Below are 18,211 nucleotides of genomic sequence, written 5' to 3'. Positions count from 1 at the left end.
GAAGAATCATCCTCACAAATCAAAAGTGGCTTAATGAGTTTTGTGGTTTATTACATTGATTTATTTGTCTTGGCACATATCAGTGCTATAATTAAATCTCCCAAGGTGGATTTAACCTTTCACTGCTGAAACCTTTACATAAATGTGACAACAGATTCAACTTGAGCTCTGTTTGACATGTAACAGGTTCATTTTCAAAACCTTCTATTAATTCCCATATATAATGCTGCATTTATATGCAAAAATATGAATCTAGCAAATAGCAAGATGCAATATTATGATAGAAATGGTTTTCTTCTCTTTAGATATAAATCATTAACCATTACCAGTTGTACATTAAGCGATATTAGAGAAGAAATATCAGGGGGTTAAGCCTAATCCTTAATGGGAAACACATGAGGAAGAAAGATATTTTAGTGGATCACAACCATGATTAAAGAAGCACTTCCTGTACCTGTATCTCTTCCTCATGTTCGACAGACGGTTTAGGGAGATGTGATCCAGAGGAGCACTGCCGCACCTGCACACAAACACAAAAAGCATACATCATGTACTGACACTACTATTGTCACAGCAAAAAAATTCTAATTATCAATTTTATGTTGTGGGGAGGTCCATTTAAATGCACCTTAGATACATTGTACAAAATGTTTAATTAAAATTTTTTTAATAATTAGTTTATTTTATGATTTATTTATTGGATTAAAAAGGGACATTATAGACAGATTGTAGTTACAAGCTCATTAGCAACTGTAGCCCTGAAAACATTTTATCATGAAAACAGTGAAATGCTCAGAATGATCCCACTGATTAGAGATCACAAGCATATTTAAACACAAATATTAAGTACCAGTTTAATTTAAACAGATGAGAGCGCACTTTGACAACAGCTGATTAGAAGAAAATATAATAAAGGTTAAATCTGAAATATATTCATTATATATAACTTTATGAAGTCCCTGAGCAAAGCTGCATTTTCCCAAGATGTCAGAAAAAGGTTGGTAACTTAGAGTTTGATAATCAATAGCTGGATTAGTTTAACACAATGTGGTCTGAATACATTTCAAGGATGAAAGAGGTAATTTAAAGAAGAGCCCAGAGACACACATCTGCCTCTTTGTCTGCTCCTAAATACACATACAGAAAACTCACCAGCTGTCACACAGATGAACAGAGACCCACTGTATACATCTGATCACAACAACACATGAACACTAATGAACTTGCTATGAAATTATTTTAAAATTAGGGTTTGACTGAGAGGTCTGCTACTCAGCTTGCCTGATACTTGAGTGAGTGAGAACACTTTGCAAATGTCCAGCTTTAGCAGGAGGTGTTTTTTGTACCATGAGAACAGAAGCCTGATTTCAATGCTGTAAGTGTAAAGAACCCCAAATCAAAGATTACAGATTAAAGGCAGTTTTTGCCTCCAGTTGAGTTTCCTTCAGCGGGTGTTTTTCTGTGGAAAAGGCCCGTCTGGTGGCTACACATTGCATAAGCCTGCATGGATCTAATCATGGCTCCCCCTGAAACATTAGCCTGCTGATCCTGCTGTGTTTATGTACGTGTCACAGAAGTGAGTGCATTTCACTTCTTGCTTGAAGTCTCTTTCAGACTGTCCTAGCAGCATGTTGTTTGAATTATGCAGGGCTTGGAATAGCAACAGAAAAGAGGAACATGCCAGTCCAACAAAATCTTAGCAACACTGTAGCGTGTGGCTTTTCATGCGAGTCTTAGGCCTTTGTTACTGATCCAGACAAATCAAGGCTGCAGCAGCCTCTGATGCCTCTGCTCTCTGGCACCAACACAACCAAAGCGTGTCAGAAAGAAATTGGAAATAGAAGGTTGTTTTGTTAAAGCAAACACATGATCTAGCAAGCCTACTGTAATGGTCGAAGCTGCTTTGATGTAGTTTGTAACCAATGAGAAATGAGGGCTGTGGGGCAAACGGTGATATCGTGTCATAGTATCACAAACAACAATATTTAGCAAGAAACTGGTTTTGTAAAGGGTCTGACGCTTTGGTACAACAAATATCAATGATTATTAGAATACTAATGGCAAGCCTGTTGAGTCTAATTAATGAGTGTAGGGAGACATTGGTCATCTAACCAAAAACCTCTGAGGAGCACAAATATGTCGTTGTCAGAACAGAAAGGCATTTGGCCTGAGGTTCATGTGGTGTGAAATGGGTTATGGGTCCATGAGCATCTAAATTTAAACAGCAGGTATGAATCATATATCACACGTTAGATGCATAGTGACTGCACAGCTGTCCAGGTTCAAAGCCGTTGTTGCAGAACAACAATTCTCATAACCACATCTTAAATCAATACATTTCAGTACTTGTCATCAATCTTTACAACAAAAACGCTCAGAACCCCCCCCCCCCCCCTGCTCCTTCCTTCACGCGTCTGCTACTAACACAGCAGAATCTTATTCTGCGGGAAACACTGTACTAAAGCACTAATTTCTTTGCGAGGACTTGATGATACCTTATCAATTCAAGATAATGCCACTTTAAAAAATGTGTCAGATGCCAGGAATTGAGTTAAACTCTCATGGGAAAAAGTGATGACATTCCAGCTGTGGTGGCAGGTGGCAGATGACAGGCATTCCTGGTATGAAGTATCATTAGAGAGGCTGGAGAAAAGGTCATGATATCGTTCTCTATTATACATCAGGAAGCTCTTGCGCCGCCCAGTTTAGTTATTTAATTATTGCCATAGTGATATCTATTAATCTCACCTGAGCAACACGTCTTCACTTTGACCATCCTTCAGGAAATCAATCTACTTATGTTATCTGCTGGCTCAGTCAAAGGACAGTTATACAGCACTTGTATTAGGAGACATCTGAAATGTACGGTTGCTTTTTCAGTTGATATCATTCACTATATCTGCTAAATAAAAGATGGGCTTTGTTTTTAGAATATTTTAGTCTAAATAACTGAAAGTTTGAAATGTCATAAACCATAATTTAGTAGCCTGGGTGCCAGACGAACTTAGCCCCGCCCACAACATTTTCGGTCGGGAAGTTCGGTCTTGAGTCGCTCTGTTGGGGAGAAATTAACTCCGAACAGAAGCTGTTCGGACCAATCAAATTGTCAGGGCGGGCTTTATACGATGATGGACAGATGATCAACAGTTATGTAATCAACTACGTCATCAAAGATGATTATGAGTATGACAACGTCAGGCTAATAATTTAGGTTAATTCCTCAGAAAAGCGTGCACTGAATATCTTGATGACAGGCCAAAAGAAAAATACGTCTGTTGCCTGGTTGAAGTGTTCTCAGCAAGCTAGACTACTTAGCTCAAAGTCACAGGTAGTAATAGTACCTGTTTCAAGTGCAAATAGCTACGTCTTAGGCAAACGTGCTGTATGGGTCTCTACTCTCTATAGATGCACCTGCTGTTGTGGCTCGTGAATGAGCAGCAGCAAGATCACAAAGAGCCAAAGGGCTGATTAAAGGTAAATACACACGTGATGGGATTAGGGATGGGTATCGTTTGGTTTTTATCCGATACCGGTTCCTAACCGATACTTTTAAAACGATACCGGTTCCTAAACGGTGCCTGAACCGATACTTTTTTCAAAAAAGTGCACAAAACGATGCTTGACTAAGAAAGGCTTTTTTTATTGCCAAATATATTAACTGTTTAAAGTAGATTATAAATATAAATTAATACAAAACCCTTTTTAACTTAAAACTATGAATAACATACGAACTGTAAACAAAAGTTTACACTATACTTAAATAAATAAAAATAAATACAAAACACACACACTCTGACTCGACTCTGACTGCGGTGCCTGAGCCAAATGAAGACTGAGGGTCGCTTTTCCATCACTGGGAGACCCCCGTGTCTCCGCGGCTGGGGCTGTCGCAGGGGGGCTTCGGCCCGCCTTCGTCCCCCTAAAATGCGGTCGCTCTTATGAAACATTTCTCGGCGTGGTCTTCGTTTCTCCCACCCCGAGCCTTTCCAAGCCGACCCGGAGCCGGTCCCGGAGCACCGCCAAGGAGGAAATGCGCCCGGTGGGGGGGGCAGCCAGCGCCGGGGAGAGGACTCGCGAGGAGATCCTCCCCCCCCCACCACCTGCACCGGAGCCCTGACGCACACGGGGCGCGGGGACAAGAGTCTGTCCACCGGCAGCCGCGGCCGCGGGGGGGGGGCGGTGGGAGCCGCCGCTTCCCGTGAAGGAAAGAGGGGAAGTGTGAGGAGGCGGGACGAGCGGAGACCTCAGTCTTCGATTGGCTCAGGCACCGAAATGAGGCACCGAAATCTCCGTTGCATTTCGGTCCGGGTAGGTACCGGTTGTATTGGAACCCAACCCTAGATGGGATGGTGATTGATTAATTCACTCTCAGCCAGTCACATCACTGGTCTTGCAGCTAAGAAACACCTGTATCTATCCCAGGGAAGCATAACAGCAGCTCAGAATGATGCATCTCCAACCAGAGGCTCTAGATTTGTTAACTTATGTGTCCTGCAGGTATTTACTGAATTTAAGGAGAAGGTTTTGATACACTATACAGCAGTTGTGGACAACACACACTGTGACATACACTAATTTAAATGCAGCAGTCCTAATTAAACTGTTTCTGCTGGTTGGATAAAGATTAATTACATTTCTTTACAGTTAAAGCATTATTTCTTTTGAAAGTCCAAATCACTTTCCAAATCAATTTTAAAAAATCATCTCAGTTTTATTCAAACACTAGAGGTATGAACATTTCTCGATTATTAGATGCATCGCGATACGGACTTGAAGGACTCTGCATCGATGCAATGACTGAAAATAATTGATTGATGTTTTCCGCTACGTTCATTGTTCGATTTATAACTAAATACATGTGATTATCAGTTTGTGTGAAGACTGACAGAGACAACCAGACACTCACGCCTACTCCAGCAGCAGAAGATCTTCCTGCATATTACGTTTTAACGCAATGTTTTAACTTCATTGTTAGTCTCCTTTTAAATGATGTGTGTAGCATTTAGTGGTGAGATTGCAGATCGCAACAAACTCAACAACCCTTACCTCTCCTTTATCAAGCATGTAGGAGAATCTACAGTGGCCCCGAGGAAGCAAAAAATGCAAAACCGGTCCTTTACTATATATAGGACCTGTAGCATTCATTTGTCTAATGACAAATATAAATGTCTGATTTAGTATCTACATCTGGTATTTCAGTGTTTCAGATATATATTTATTCAACATTTAAATAAATAGAATTATTGAATCAGATGTTCCTATCATAAAATAGTCCTGATAATATTGTAATATTGATTTTGATCCCACTGCTCACCCCTGCTTTTCACCTCTTTCAATATCTTCCATCTAGTTTCCTCCTCTGCCTGTGACTCACCGCATATAAGTCTGTCAACTATGATTAATAGCCTGAGCAGCCCAATCAATCACATATGAAACAGTGTTGTAAGGGCTTCTGTAGGGCTAATTAGAAACAGCTCAGCAGGACGACTCTCTGTTCCGGAGTAGGCAGTAGCTGAGAGAAACAAACCTGCCATTGCTGTCTTTGTGAATGTCTAATGGCTGTCACTTTGAAAGCAACATATTCCTGATTGCCTGTCAGATTATATGAACCCCTGCTGTTTGACACTGTGTACCATTTTTGCATGTCAATTGATACCCATGTACAGTTACAAAGCAGAGGTGACCTTTTACGAGAGGCTCCATTCGCTCTCAACAAGCTTCATTTTATCTCCTTCTAATTCATTTTACGGAGTCATTATGATCGTAATCCATTATGATCATAATGCCTCACAATTAACACTGCTGAAAAATGACATCTCTAGAGCATACTCATCATTTCTGTAAGCTTTTCAGAGAAACATGGATTTTAATATTTGCAAACAGAAATTAGATATGATCAGTTCAAACAGAAGTCGGTCTGAAATTTAAACTGGTTTAACACTGTTACAATTAAATGGGTAACAGTAGTAATGCCAGACCTGAAAATGTCAGGATGCCCTGTAGAAAAGCTACATTTTAAATACATCTCAGCGACATCTTGAAGACAGCAAGTCATATTGCAGATATATAAACACATATAATCATAGTCATACTCTCACACAGACACACACCTCATGCGGCAGATGAAGGAGCGTCGGGATCCCATGCACATCCTCATGGAGGATTGCTGTCCCTCCTTCTTCACTGTTCCTGTCTTTAGGTCCAAAATCCGTCCTGTTAACACACAAACAGTAGCTCAAATTAGAGTAGTTGCATTGCAAGTACACATTTAACATCACCATATAGAGCAGTGAAGGTTCACGTACAACAAACAGTCTCTTACTTCTTGTAACCTAGATACTGTTTTACATTGAGAGTGGACAAAGTTGTTCTTTATGTGCTCAGCTGTAATCAGGTACAAAAGAATGAAATAATGAGAAAATACTATCTGGTCCCATGGGAAACAAAACTGAAGCTGTGCAGCGTAACCGGAGGTCAAGTTAACTAAATATTTTACATCACTGACAGATATTTTTTTAAATGACGGAAAAAAATCGGAAGACCATCCATCATTTGACAGATTAGAACAGTGAGGACAACAGCCACAATCTGTGTGACCGCTGTGGGTTACAGAGAGGAGCAGAAGAGCACAGGAGAATTGGTTTGCATGGTGTTGACATGAATAGTGACCGCAATGTTGGTGTCTCTTTTCATTGTTTATTTACATGATTTTATCATTTTTTATGAATACAAAATTATATTGTGATCCAGTTGTTTTCGAAATTTCAAACCCATCCAATAGACTGTGCCTTAATAAATATATATAATCAATTAGACAGGTGATAACAAATTATGAATACAATATTACAACCTCATCCGTCAGAAGTAAGTCGAGCATTTCTTTTGATCTTGTCAGAGCTGGACAGGTTGTCTGATCGTCACTGTGTGAAACTGCCAATGACACTGATATGAGGGAAATTTTAGCTTAACTTGCTTTATTCTAAATAAGCTTTCATTTGTGAAATTGGAGCTCTGGATCTCCTCAGCCTCAGCAGGAAGAATAAAGTCAAATTGTTTTTCAGCTCCCAAAATAAAAGGTCCCAGAGATGTCTGACCTCCATTATCCCCAGGATATGTTGAAGCATACACAGGATATTGATTTGGACTAGTTGGCATACAATCACCTAAGTACAACTTTTCCTGTGGTCCTGTAAATTGACGTGCTGCAAGTGATACTGTCCTAAACTGTCAAAATCCCCTCAGGGTTCATGCAAGGACAAAGTATCCTGATGGCCATATTATATTTTTGTTACGTTTTGCAACCCACAAGGCTTCCTGACTCCTTGTTTGGGAACCACTGGTCCAAACAATTCAGTGCATTTTTAACTACTATTCAAAACATACATAAAAATGTATATAAAACACCAGTAATAGTCTCAAGAATCACTTTCAGCATGAGCATATACATGTGCTGGTGAACAAGGTCGTCACTCTTCAATATTTCTATCTGGAAAGAGTTCACAAAGTCACAGTCTTGTGACCATATCCATAGTGAATGTCATAGTTATTTACTTGACCAGCAGTTGTGAACTTGCTGAGGACAACAGCAGGTTCTTGTCACTGCAAAGCACAGCCAAATTCAAACCGTCACACATGGAGAACCCCATTCCAACAATCCTAATTCATTTTTTCCGTTTACTTGTGCAGCAAAACCGCTGTTCACTGTACACACACACATACTTAAAAAATAATTAAAATGTCCAGGGAGCAAAAACTCAGGGTGAAGTGCTCCTTCGCATATCAGAATTATTCTACAAGCCTTCATGGGCACCTTTTATTCGACATCAACATCAGACTGCCATTTGTGTGACCTAAGTGCACAGTCATTTCCTCTACCACTTCTATTTACTGGCATTGACGCAGAGATGAAAAGAGAAATTCTGGTGAAGGTCCAAACTGACAGCTGATCTCTAGAGCTGCCAGAGGAGGGAGTAGAAACTCAGCAACACAGTTCAGACATCTCAATGTCTTGATAAAGATCACATTTTAGGAACCATCACTACTTTAGAATAGAGGTGCTGACAGTGAAGCCTAATTATTAATTGAAAATAATTATTTATCATTTCCTAACCATGATTTCTTGTGGAGTCTGTCAAACTCAAAATATTCTTCAGATTACACAGGAGAACAGAGACCCCTGAGGGATTTTGTGTTCCTTGATCACATGGAAAAAAAGGTTTGTGTAGGACTGTGTAGACCCAACAGCTTGGTTGTTACTATAACCTGCGCAATCAGTATCCATCATCATTAGAAGAGGACTGATCCCTTAGAGATGGAGAAGGAATTCAGAGTATCTCGCAAATATGCAGTGGACTGGAACTTCCCACTCAAACAAACAGTGAAGAGGACGCAGATAGGAGACAGATGAATGACGACCACGGAAAACACAAAACAGACCAGATGCATGCTCCGCTCCCTGTCCCGCTGCCTGCATGCATTGACTGCGAGGGGCGGGGCTACCCAGCTCTCACACATGCAACAGGCAGTCCTCAAGGCCGATTTAGACTAGGCTTTTTACGCACGCACGCGAGAGACGCAACACGGCCCTCGCGTACCTGCGGGGGGCGTGTTGCGGCTTGCGTGCGTCAGCCAATTTTTCTGACTATACGACAAAGCGACGCGAGCCTCACGCAGCCTGCAAGGCTTGTGATTGGTCTGCTTACTACATCCCGTCCGGAGTCTAGTTTCCGGTTTCAATCCCGGAAACTGCGGAAACCACGGAAGATTTAGAAGAACGAATATGGACCAAATAGAAGAGCACCTGGCAGAAAAGATCCGAAACCATGTCCACTAGCATAACCCGTCACTGACCGGCGGATTTGTCCGCCAGAAAAAGGCTCTGAGGAGCCGCCGTGGCGATGTAAATTCGTGCCAAACCAGGAGCGGGCCTGTGTGTGTGTGCGTTTGTGCGCGAGCCCACGCCCAGGCAGCGCGCACACACACACACACACACACACACACACACACAGGCCCCGGAGCCCCGCCCCCACTCTCTCGCTCAGGTGGCATGTTTTTACTTTTTTTTCACCTCAAACACACATCTGTAAAATTATGTAACTCTTGTGGAAATAACTATGTAGTCATATAGTCAGATACGGACAATATGCCTGCATAGCCGTATATAATCAATGCTATGATGTCACTATGTAGTTTTCATTAATATCTTGCTGTAGGCTAATACTAATATGAATACCATTTGTTAAGTGTTCAAAAAGCTGGGCAGGAACAAGCTGGTAAAAAAGGGAACCATACAGATGTTTTATTTATTACTATCATAGATAAATATACCAGTATCATATCGTATTTGTGGTATCGTATCGTATTTGTGGTATCGTATCGAAAGTATCGAGTATCGTGATATTTTGGCAGGTATAGTATCGAAGTCATAATTTTGGTATCGTGACAACACTAGTTGCCATTGCATTTTAATTTGCAAAACATGACCATTCATATATCGTTAGGCTACTTTAAAATGTATTTTATATTTGGTCTATTGATTATATTAAATTGCAACCTCTATTGTGAATGTCAGGTGTAATAATCACTGGTTGGTTTAGGTTGTGGCTATGCAGACGAGTCCAGGTATGGAGGTAAAATAACTACCACTGTCAAACTTAAGTAGTCAGTGTAAGGTGTAATAGGTTGTCATTGAAAGTTAGGGAAGTGCTTTTGGTTTATTGTGAAATGGATGATGAACGCAATGACAGAACCATTTATTTATTTTTGGGATGACAGTTATTCTGTCAGAAGAGCTCCATGCTCCAAAAACCCTCACAGAAAAAACAACAGAATATCGTTTAAGGAGTTGCTCAGAGGTCACTTATGGATGAAACTGTGTGATGTTGCTCCAGCCATGACAGGTGAGATGAGTGGAATAGCTTCCCTGATGTGCAGTAAAGTACAGAAATCTAGAGAAGAGGTTGTGAAAATGAATTGTACTACATGTCAGGAAACTCTAAAGGCTAGAGACGCCCAGCTGGGTGAAGTGATGTGTCATGGTGAAATCTATTAATGTCAGTCAATCAAGAATTTCACTGAGAATTTCAGAGGATCCTGTTGGAAGCTGATGCACAGAAGTTTATGGCAGAGAAAAAAAATCTTGCACGAAAAAGGTGGGCTGAAGTAGTACAACAATGAAATCATTGGTTTTTGAGACTCAAATCACTGCTACTCATTTCCCAAACACTACCATTTACGTGAAAATTATGAAATTTGTGACTGTACTCACATAACTGATTTCAGTGGTTTGCTGCCGTTATCCATAATAAGGGAGTCTTCTCCATGTTGACATTTGAATCTATGATTTGAGATCAAACCTCACCTGAGAGCAATACTTGCATCACTATTACCATTAGGGGGAATATTCACTGGTGACTGAAATGTCATATTTACCACAGATTTGACTGATGCATTGGGTAACATGAATCATTATTTACAAACAGCTCCACAGACTACGGCAAACACGCACAGGAGCACAGTTGCCTTTTTCCGCTCATATGAAATGCTCCAGACATTTAACTGAAATTTGCAAGGTCTGGGACAGAGTATGTCATAATAGCATAATAAGTAATTGTGAGATGTGATGAATTCATAGAAACTGACATGCGCTTCTGCAGAGGAAATACACCAAATAGGTGCCGAGAGGGCAAGGCTGAGGACAACAGCCTACAGTTACGTTACCATAATCACTGATGCATTGAGCACTAGGGTTAGGAGCGTCAGCCCAACAACCATCTATTGAGGATATATTGGTACAGGTGTTTGTGTGTGTGTCTGTGTAGGAGCAGCGGGAGAGAGGGAGAGAAAAGACAGTAAATGGAGTCAGAATGAATGAACGCGCACAGCCATGAAAAGAGAATTTACAGATATATGAAAAGTATCAGTCATTACGTGTTGAAGTGGCGGTAGTTACAAACTCATCATCATATGGACACTGAGAAGTGTAAAATTACATTTAAACTGCAGCGTGTCAAAAGACATCAGCTGAGTTGTGTTGGTGTTTCTGCATGTCAGGGCGAGCAAGAGAGAAAAGGTGAGGTCAGGATGGACTGAATTAATGAATGCATAAATATTTAATTTAATATGTAATACGTGCTATTTCCTAGGTCAATTATTTATAGAGTTAAATATATTTGGGAGAAGGTAGGGAAATTATATTTGCAAAAAAAAAAAAGGTGAAACTGATCCATGCAATATTATCTGACAGCTTTTTCAAATGTTTTTTTGATCTCGAGCACGTACCTATTTTCCTAACTGTACTGTGCAGAAAGACAAACAAGCACTAGTTCACACACAGACTCACACAAGGTGAAAACAATACCTGCAACACTGGTGTGGCTGATGACTAGCCATAGGAATACACAGATCTCCACAATATTAATGACCTCAAGAAGATTCCAAAACAGTAAATCACTTCTTATTCCTTCAGTGAATTACAGACAGCGACAACTGGTTTGTGGGAAGACAATCACTTATTCCACTTTAGCTGAGGAATGATTTTTAGTCCCTCCACATCTGCAGGCTGGACAAAAATGGTTCAACGGTTCAAACAGTCAAGAGCAGAAAAAGGAAAAGAGCCTCCAAAACCAGTTGCTTTGGTTCAACTGAATGAAACTTGACAACTGCTGGCACTTCAAAGGCTTCATCAAAGCGCTTGTGTGTGGGTGCATGCTCACATGTGTATCTTTAACTGCTACACCACTAGGGGTGCAACGATTAGTCGACGTCGTCGACAAAAATCGATGACAAAAATAGTCGCCGACGAATTTACTCGTCGATGAATCGTTGGTTACGTCATAGCGCGTGTTTCTCGTGCCGCGCAGCGGAACTAAACGTTATTTTACCGGAGGTGCTGATAGAAGTAGCTGAGGAGTGAGCCATCTCGCTCCCTTCCTATCTCTGAAAGTAGCGCATGTGCAATAGCAACAAAACATGGACAAATGGCGGCGTCCGCTGCCGCGCGCACCGGGAAGTAAAACGTTCGGGAGAACTTCACTCTTAACAGCCCGAAAAAAACTACCTGAAATATCTGCACAGCGGACCTGCTCTCCAGGGCAGCAGGACACGCGCATTTGAGGAGGAGGAGTCACGTGTGACTTCGTAACGGAGACGATGCGGACTCGCCTCTGTCAGATGTTATATCTACACGTATATACCTGCACACAGGATTCTAGAATCCATTACAAAAATATGGTGTAAACTTTTTTTAACGAGTTTAAAAGCGAAATGTTATCCTATTGCCTGACAAACGTCTTTTTTTAATCACAATTATTTAGTCTGAAGAAGACTGTAGTTTCGTTTGTTGAAATTTTTTATTATTGTTATTTTCCCTGTCATTTTTGTTAACTGGAAAAATGGATACTTGATTTTTAATTTATTTTTAGTACCAGCACTTGGCCTGTTCTTGGTTTACAGTAAAAAGGGAAACTTGAATTTAAATAAATTTTTTTTATTAGCACTTTGCCTGTCCTTGGTTTTAAATGGACAAAAACTTGATTTTTCTTTGCTTTTGTGTCAACAGTACCCTTATATGCAGCAAAGTTTATTAAAAGACATTTTTTTTAGAATGAAGTATCTATCTTTATTGTCTTTACTTTCAGTCACCACATGCCTCGAACAACCTCAAGCTAAATTTAAAAGCTGCTTGCTAAATAACAGCAATTGAGAATTTGTGTCATACATAATCCGATTAGTCGATTAATCGTTTCAATAATCGGTGACTAATCGACTATCAGAATAGTCGTTAGTTGCAGCCCTATACACCACTACATGGACATGACTGTGTTTTGCTGTTTATATAGCCTCGTGGGTGTTCAGTGAGATGAGGAGGGCCTCTGGGGTCAGATGGACGAACTGACTGACACTTGAGTTGGAAAATGTCTTAATGATTGGCATAGGAGTGAGACATCTTAGTGTTTCGTGTCATGACACTGTCAATAAGTTGAGTTTATGGATGAAAAGCTCTAAAATACAAGGTGTGCAATTGAAACAAACTTAAACAATTCTACATCTGTTATGTCAATGTATCATACTCAAACACCTTTTTATCAACATTTAATGGCCATGAGTGACATACATTTAGGATCGACTCAGTCTTGGCAGATTTCTGAATGTAACAGCATTGGATCAGCATGAGGGCCAGAGAAACTTGATCAGGACACAACTAACAATAAGTGACAATTGTGTTATTTATTTATTATAATTTTGACACTAGAATTATAGCATGTGTTGTGTTTGTTTGTGTATATGCAGTTGGGGAGGCTCTCGAAGTCATGTGATGACTCTTAGCCAACCCTAACAAAGACAAGCAAATACAAACTCAGTGGCCCGACTGTGAAACTGTGCAGCCTCCATAGTGCCATGGAACACTGAGAGGATTAACAAGACTATGTTGCCCTCTAGTGAGCACTGGGAGTATTTTAAAAACCCATTTTAACACTTTAAATGTCAGTGCCATATTACACAGTACTCGTATGCATCTAGAATTACTATGAATGATAGAAGATATGGAGATTAAACATGGGGAAAAAAGATTATATTTTTGCCTAAACCTGGTAAAGATTTCATGTCGCTGGATAGAAATAAAGTGATTTCATACTGCAATTGCGAAGAGACCGAAGGACAAAGTCAAATTTTAAGTACAGGGGGGGGTTTTTTGGGTTTAAAGAAGTGAGCACTATGACATGAGAACTTTTTTAAACCACAAGCTGACTGTTAATTAAGTGGCAGAACTTCCTCTACCTGTCATGGAGTTCTCTGTGGTGCTCAGCTGTTCCCTCAGCTTGTCAACATCGTCGGGGTGGACCTGCTCATACAGAGTGCTGCCAAACCATTCGGATACGGGGTGGTTCAGCACCGGCACCACTGAGTCAGACACATAGATGACTCGGCCCGTCTCTGCTGCGACAACAAACAGGAATCCGTCCGCCGCCTCCAGAATCAGATGTTTGAGTTCCTATGGGCAGTGGAGAGTTTAATCAGCACAAAGTCTTCACCCCACACACACACAAACAAATGACATCAGATATATGTTTACCGATTCTGTACTATAGGATGGAAGAAATCTACTTTAGATTCAACTCAAATTAAGAGGCCTATTGTGGGTGTGGCTTAGTTTAGTGTGAGAAAGTCCAGTTGGTTTTGAAAACGTTCTGGAAACTTTTAAACTTGGTTTAATCTCAGAGCCTAGAAAAAAAATATGTGTAACTATTAAAATATTTACCATCGACATAGTGCCTCAGTTGATCAAGCACATGGTGAGAGATTAAATTAGGGAGTAAATGTGAGACATATTCTGTCATTAAACAGACAGTAGTTTCATACAAGATATGGATAAGGTTGTAAAATGGAGGACCCTGGTTATCAGTTGTGCAAATAAACATGTCTTGGTTTCACAAACCTAGAATTATCCATATTAATATAGTCAATGCTTCATGAGGGGATTGAAGGAGCGTGTGAATGTGGCCCTCCAACCTAAGGCCTTTCAGTTATTTTTTGTAGACCCAATTTAAAAGATGTTAATTGTTACATGTTCATTTGGATATGTACATTTTTTCTGTTCAGTGCCAAAAAAAACGTATCCAATGAACCTGTTTTACAATGTATTTTTTAAGTTTAAGCTGATAAAGCTCTCTGTTTCTGTGAGTACAGTACCTGTTCAGTGAGAAAGGAGGGCTTATAGGCCCCATCAGTGGATGTGTTTCCAGTGCCCCTCATGGATTTCATGTGGGAGACAGCCATACGCAGGATGGTAAGCTTGTCAGGTTTCCGGGCTAGGGCGCTGCAGGTAGGGACCATGTCCGACAACTCTGTGATGTACTGAGTCATTTTGTTGCGTCTGCGTCGCTCAATCTCACTGTGGTTCTCTCTGAAACAGAGAGGAGTAGTTATACACTTGTAGAGGGTTCAGACAGGTAACCAACAGCCTACCCTGTTTTAACTAATGAACTATGATGCAACTAATCATTATTTCTGTACAAACCTCTCCAGTATTTTGACCATGATTCAGGTTTTGTTAAGGTCCCTAAACTGCAACGTGTGATCTGTCTGAGTCTGAACTGAAATGGATGATTTTTACATTATATCTCTTCATATAAAAGTGACAGCAAACTGTTTGGAATCAGTAAAATACTGTCGGGATCAACGTTATGGAAAAAAGTGATGATTTATAAGTAAATAAAATTGCGTGCCAACTGCCATTTTTTAATTTCGGAATTTGAGTTTTCTTCTCAGGGAAAGATTACGTGCAAACAACAGTGCAGGTCAGCCAGTAGTAAAGTTTCTCACTGACTGAGGGGGCTTTACTTTCACAGCAGGAGGGACACACATTGATGCCAAAAAGAGACTCTTGGACACATTGTGCTCTGGATATCTGAAGACACTCTGCAGCTACCTCATGCTGAAAGAAAAGCAATTGATAATCCATGAACTGACCTTCCTGCTTTTAATGATATCAAATTTGAACCCCAAAAATAAATCAATTGAAAGCACACAAAAAATGTTTCTTGTTGAATATTGCCATTATGAAGGCGGAGGGAGGGGTCCAAATCACACTCCTGTATGTTAGCACATCCATTATGCAGGATGCCGCAGGTTTACCTGCAGGTTTCACAGCAAGCACAGAAACTTCTTATGTTGTGCCTAATCCTCACGACACAGACCAAAACAGCTTCATCTGATAAGTTTAGCTGACTAAACAATTGTGGTATGAAAAGTGGCCTCATTGTAAAAGACTGCAATTTGATTGGTTAGAGATTAATTCACTTCTGTGATTTTTTTTATTTTAATTTTCAGTTCACTTTCAAGCAAAGTTTACAACCGATTCTCTTTTTGTGGTCTGATAAGAACTTTCATATTGATTGGAAAAACTAACTAGCAAATAAATCTTTCCAGTGTATTCATATATATTATCAGGATTTTTTTTTTAGGACTTGTCAGTAATTAACTTTGTATGGATCAGAGCAGGTGTGACATTCAAAGTTTGTGGTACAGCCTGTTGATCCCTAAGCCAATGGAAAATCCTCTTGGGCCAAGGTTGGTTCGGCCTACCTTCCATATCTCTCCTTATCCCCACCAGGAATCTGATCATCATCATACCTGCAGAAGAGAGAGAGCAAACAACATGTAACACACTGTGAATACATATAGATGAAAAGCATCATATAACTGCTTCAGAATCCTTATTCTTCACCTACGATGGTTGTCACATATTAATGCGTGACAGGCGATGGTTTCTGCCTGATGATAAAAACATGAGCAAAACGTAAGAAAAAAAAATGACATGTGTGTCCCATGCAGTAATATAATTTTCTGTACTAGTCTGAGGGAGGTCAGGATACAAAACGATGCTTCTTTCACATTCTGGGATAGTGGACTTTTTTCATCTCAGTAACATTAATTCCCAAACTTGTCTGCAAACATCTCAGAGGACAAGGGGACTTCACTCAACTCAACTTTACAACAGTAAAGTAGCAATGTAGGGAGGGGGTGTGATCTGAGCACAGACACTCAGTTTCCACCCTTTTTCACACTGAAAATGGACCATAAACATGATAGACATTTGTTCAGTTTACATATGTTATAGATCTTGGTCAAACAGTCAAAAAAAAAATAATTGTATTTACTCAAATTCAATCACAAACATTGCTGATATTGGACTGGATACACCCAAATACTAAAACAGTCTGTTGTGTGAGGTAGAAATGTGACTGGGATGACATTAGCTTCTCCTTAGTCATGTCAATGTATAAGATACTGATGTTACATCCCACAAAATGCTAAATCCTCCTAAGTAAATATTGTGGATTGGATTGACTCCCTCTGTCTGTGTGCAGCTGTACATCACTACATACAGAGAAGCAGGGAAACAGTAGCAGATGTTCACTTTTATGGGAATAACATATGCACATAGTGTATACAGTGGTCAATCTTGCTGTTCTGCTAACTGCAGTTCCTCAAGTGTTCAACAGAGAGAGCAGCTCCTTCTCCCATTGTTACCACTCAACTTAGAAACAAATCCACTGCTGTTTCCTCAGCTCACTACTAAAGTACTTACTGTGCACTCTACATTCTTACACAATATGACAACATGACAACAAAGGAAAAACAAGCTGAGACAAATTAAATGTGGAAGACAGTTGAGATGCAGTGACAGTCTCTCCTTAAAAAACAAATATATAACAGAGCACTGCATTTGTGATGGAGTGAAAAAAAAACGTTATGAGGTGTCAATGCTACAAACAGAGGGTATCTGCTGGGTTCTCAAACACAACTTTGGGACTGTTTTTAAACAGAGCCATGTAAATTGTAAGCCATTTTGAATCAGAGTGCAGTAAATTGTATTGTACCAACAGATAACCAAATGATCTCAGTTAATAAGTTTAAAAGCATTTCAGTCCAGTGTTATCTGCTTTCTGTGTTCTCACCTTGAAAATTTGCTAGGTCCCTCTCCATCTTCATCATCAAAGTCCATTCTGAGAAACAAGGAAACACAGTTACTACTTATATTACGCTGAACGACAAGAGAGCTCCCTCAGGACTTAACTCTCTGCAAGACATACAGTTTATATATAGATGTATTCACAGTGACCTGAGACAATAGAAAACATCAGTTTGAAGCAATGAAGTTCTCCCCCAATTGGTTCTGCTGCTGCAAAGCGACAAAGTTGTGTCTGATGCCAAATTAACTAAAAGAACAACCAATAGACCCCAGGCACATAGATGATCGATTCTGTAAAAGCCAAAATCAGTACCTGTTAGAAAAGCAGGTCAAGAGCAGGCATACAGTTAACAGGGCAGTGCACAATCATTTAATGGAGTATTAGAGTATACAGTAGTGCCACATTTTGCAGCAGTGATATCACCACTGCTCCAGCTAAAAGAAGGGAAGTGAGTGAATCAACCACATGCACCCAGCACGCTCACACTGCAGTGAGGTCAGAAAGACTCAAGGCTTCTCTCTCACATCACAAATGTGTCTGAAGTCAAATGAGCAGCAGTAGAAACAAACTCATTCAGACTTGTTACGGCTACTTTGTTAGTTTCACTGCTCTGTTTAATGTGGATTGATTCCTTCGCTCAGCTGCTACTTTGAAACGCCTGCAGTTATCTTGTCAAGTGAAAAGCTGATTAGAAACACAGTTACACACATACTGTATAACTGGCAGAGATCTGG

At 40.2% G+C, this 18,211-nt stretch overlaps 1 protein-coding gene across 3 annotated transcripts in view; it reads right to left on the bottom strand.

The window, feature by feature from the left end:
• arnt2 (aryl-hydrocarbon receptor nuclear translocator 2) overlaps positions 1-18,211 on the bottom strand; it is a 60,515-nt gene that overhangs the window by 31,944 nt on the left and 10,360 nt on the right. For 2 of the 3 annotated variants that reach the window (XM_061068062.1, XM_061068064.1), the window contains exons 3-7: positions 17,463-17,510; positions 14,692-14,905; positions 13,780-13,993; positions 6,111-6,213; positions 455-520 (exon numbers count right to left, since the gene is read on the bottom strand). In XM_061068062.1, coding sequence (XP_060924045.1) covers positions 455-520; positions 6,111-6,213; positions 13,780-13,993; positions 14,692-14,905; positions 17,463-17,510 — 645 coding nt within the window. The remainder of the gene's footprint in view (positions 1-454; positions 521-6,110; positions 6,214-13,779; positions 13,994-14,691; positions 14,906-17,462; positions 17,511-18,211) is intronic. The other variant, XM_061068063.1, reaches the window with a different exon arrangement.

The sequence above is a fragment of the Limanda limanda genome, chromosome 3, assembly GCF_963576545.1.
Source record: "Limanda limanda chromosome 3, fLimLim1.1, whole genome shotgun sequence".
Classification (NCBI taxonomy): Eukaryota; Metazoa; Chordata; class Actinopteri; order Pleuronectiformes; family Pleuronectidae; genus Limanda; species Limanda limanda.
The sequence above is the reverse complement of the archived record's forward strand: the minus strand, read 5'-3'. Positions and strand labels throughout refer to the sequence as shown.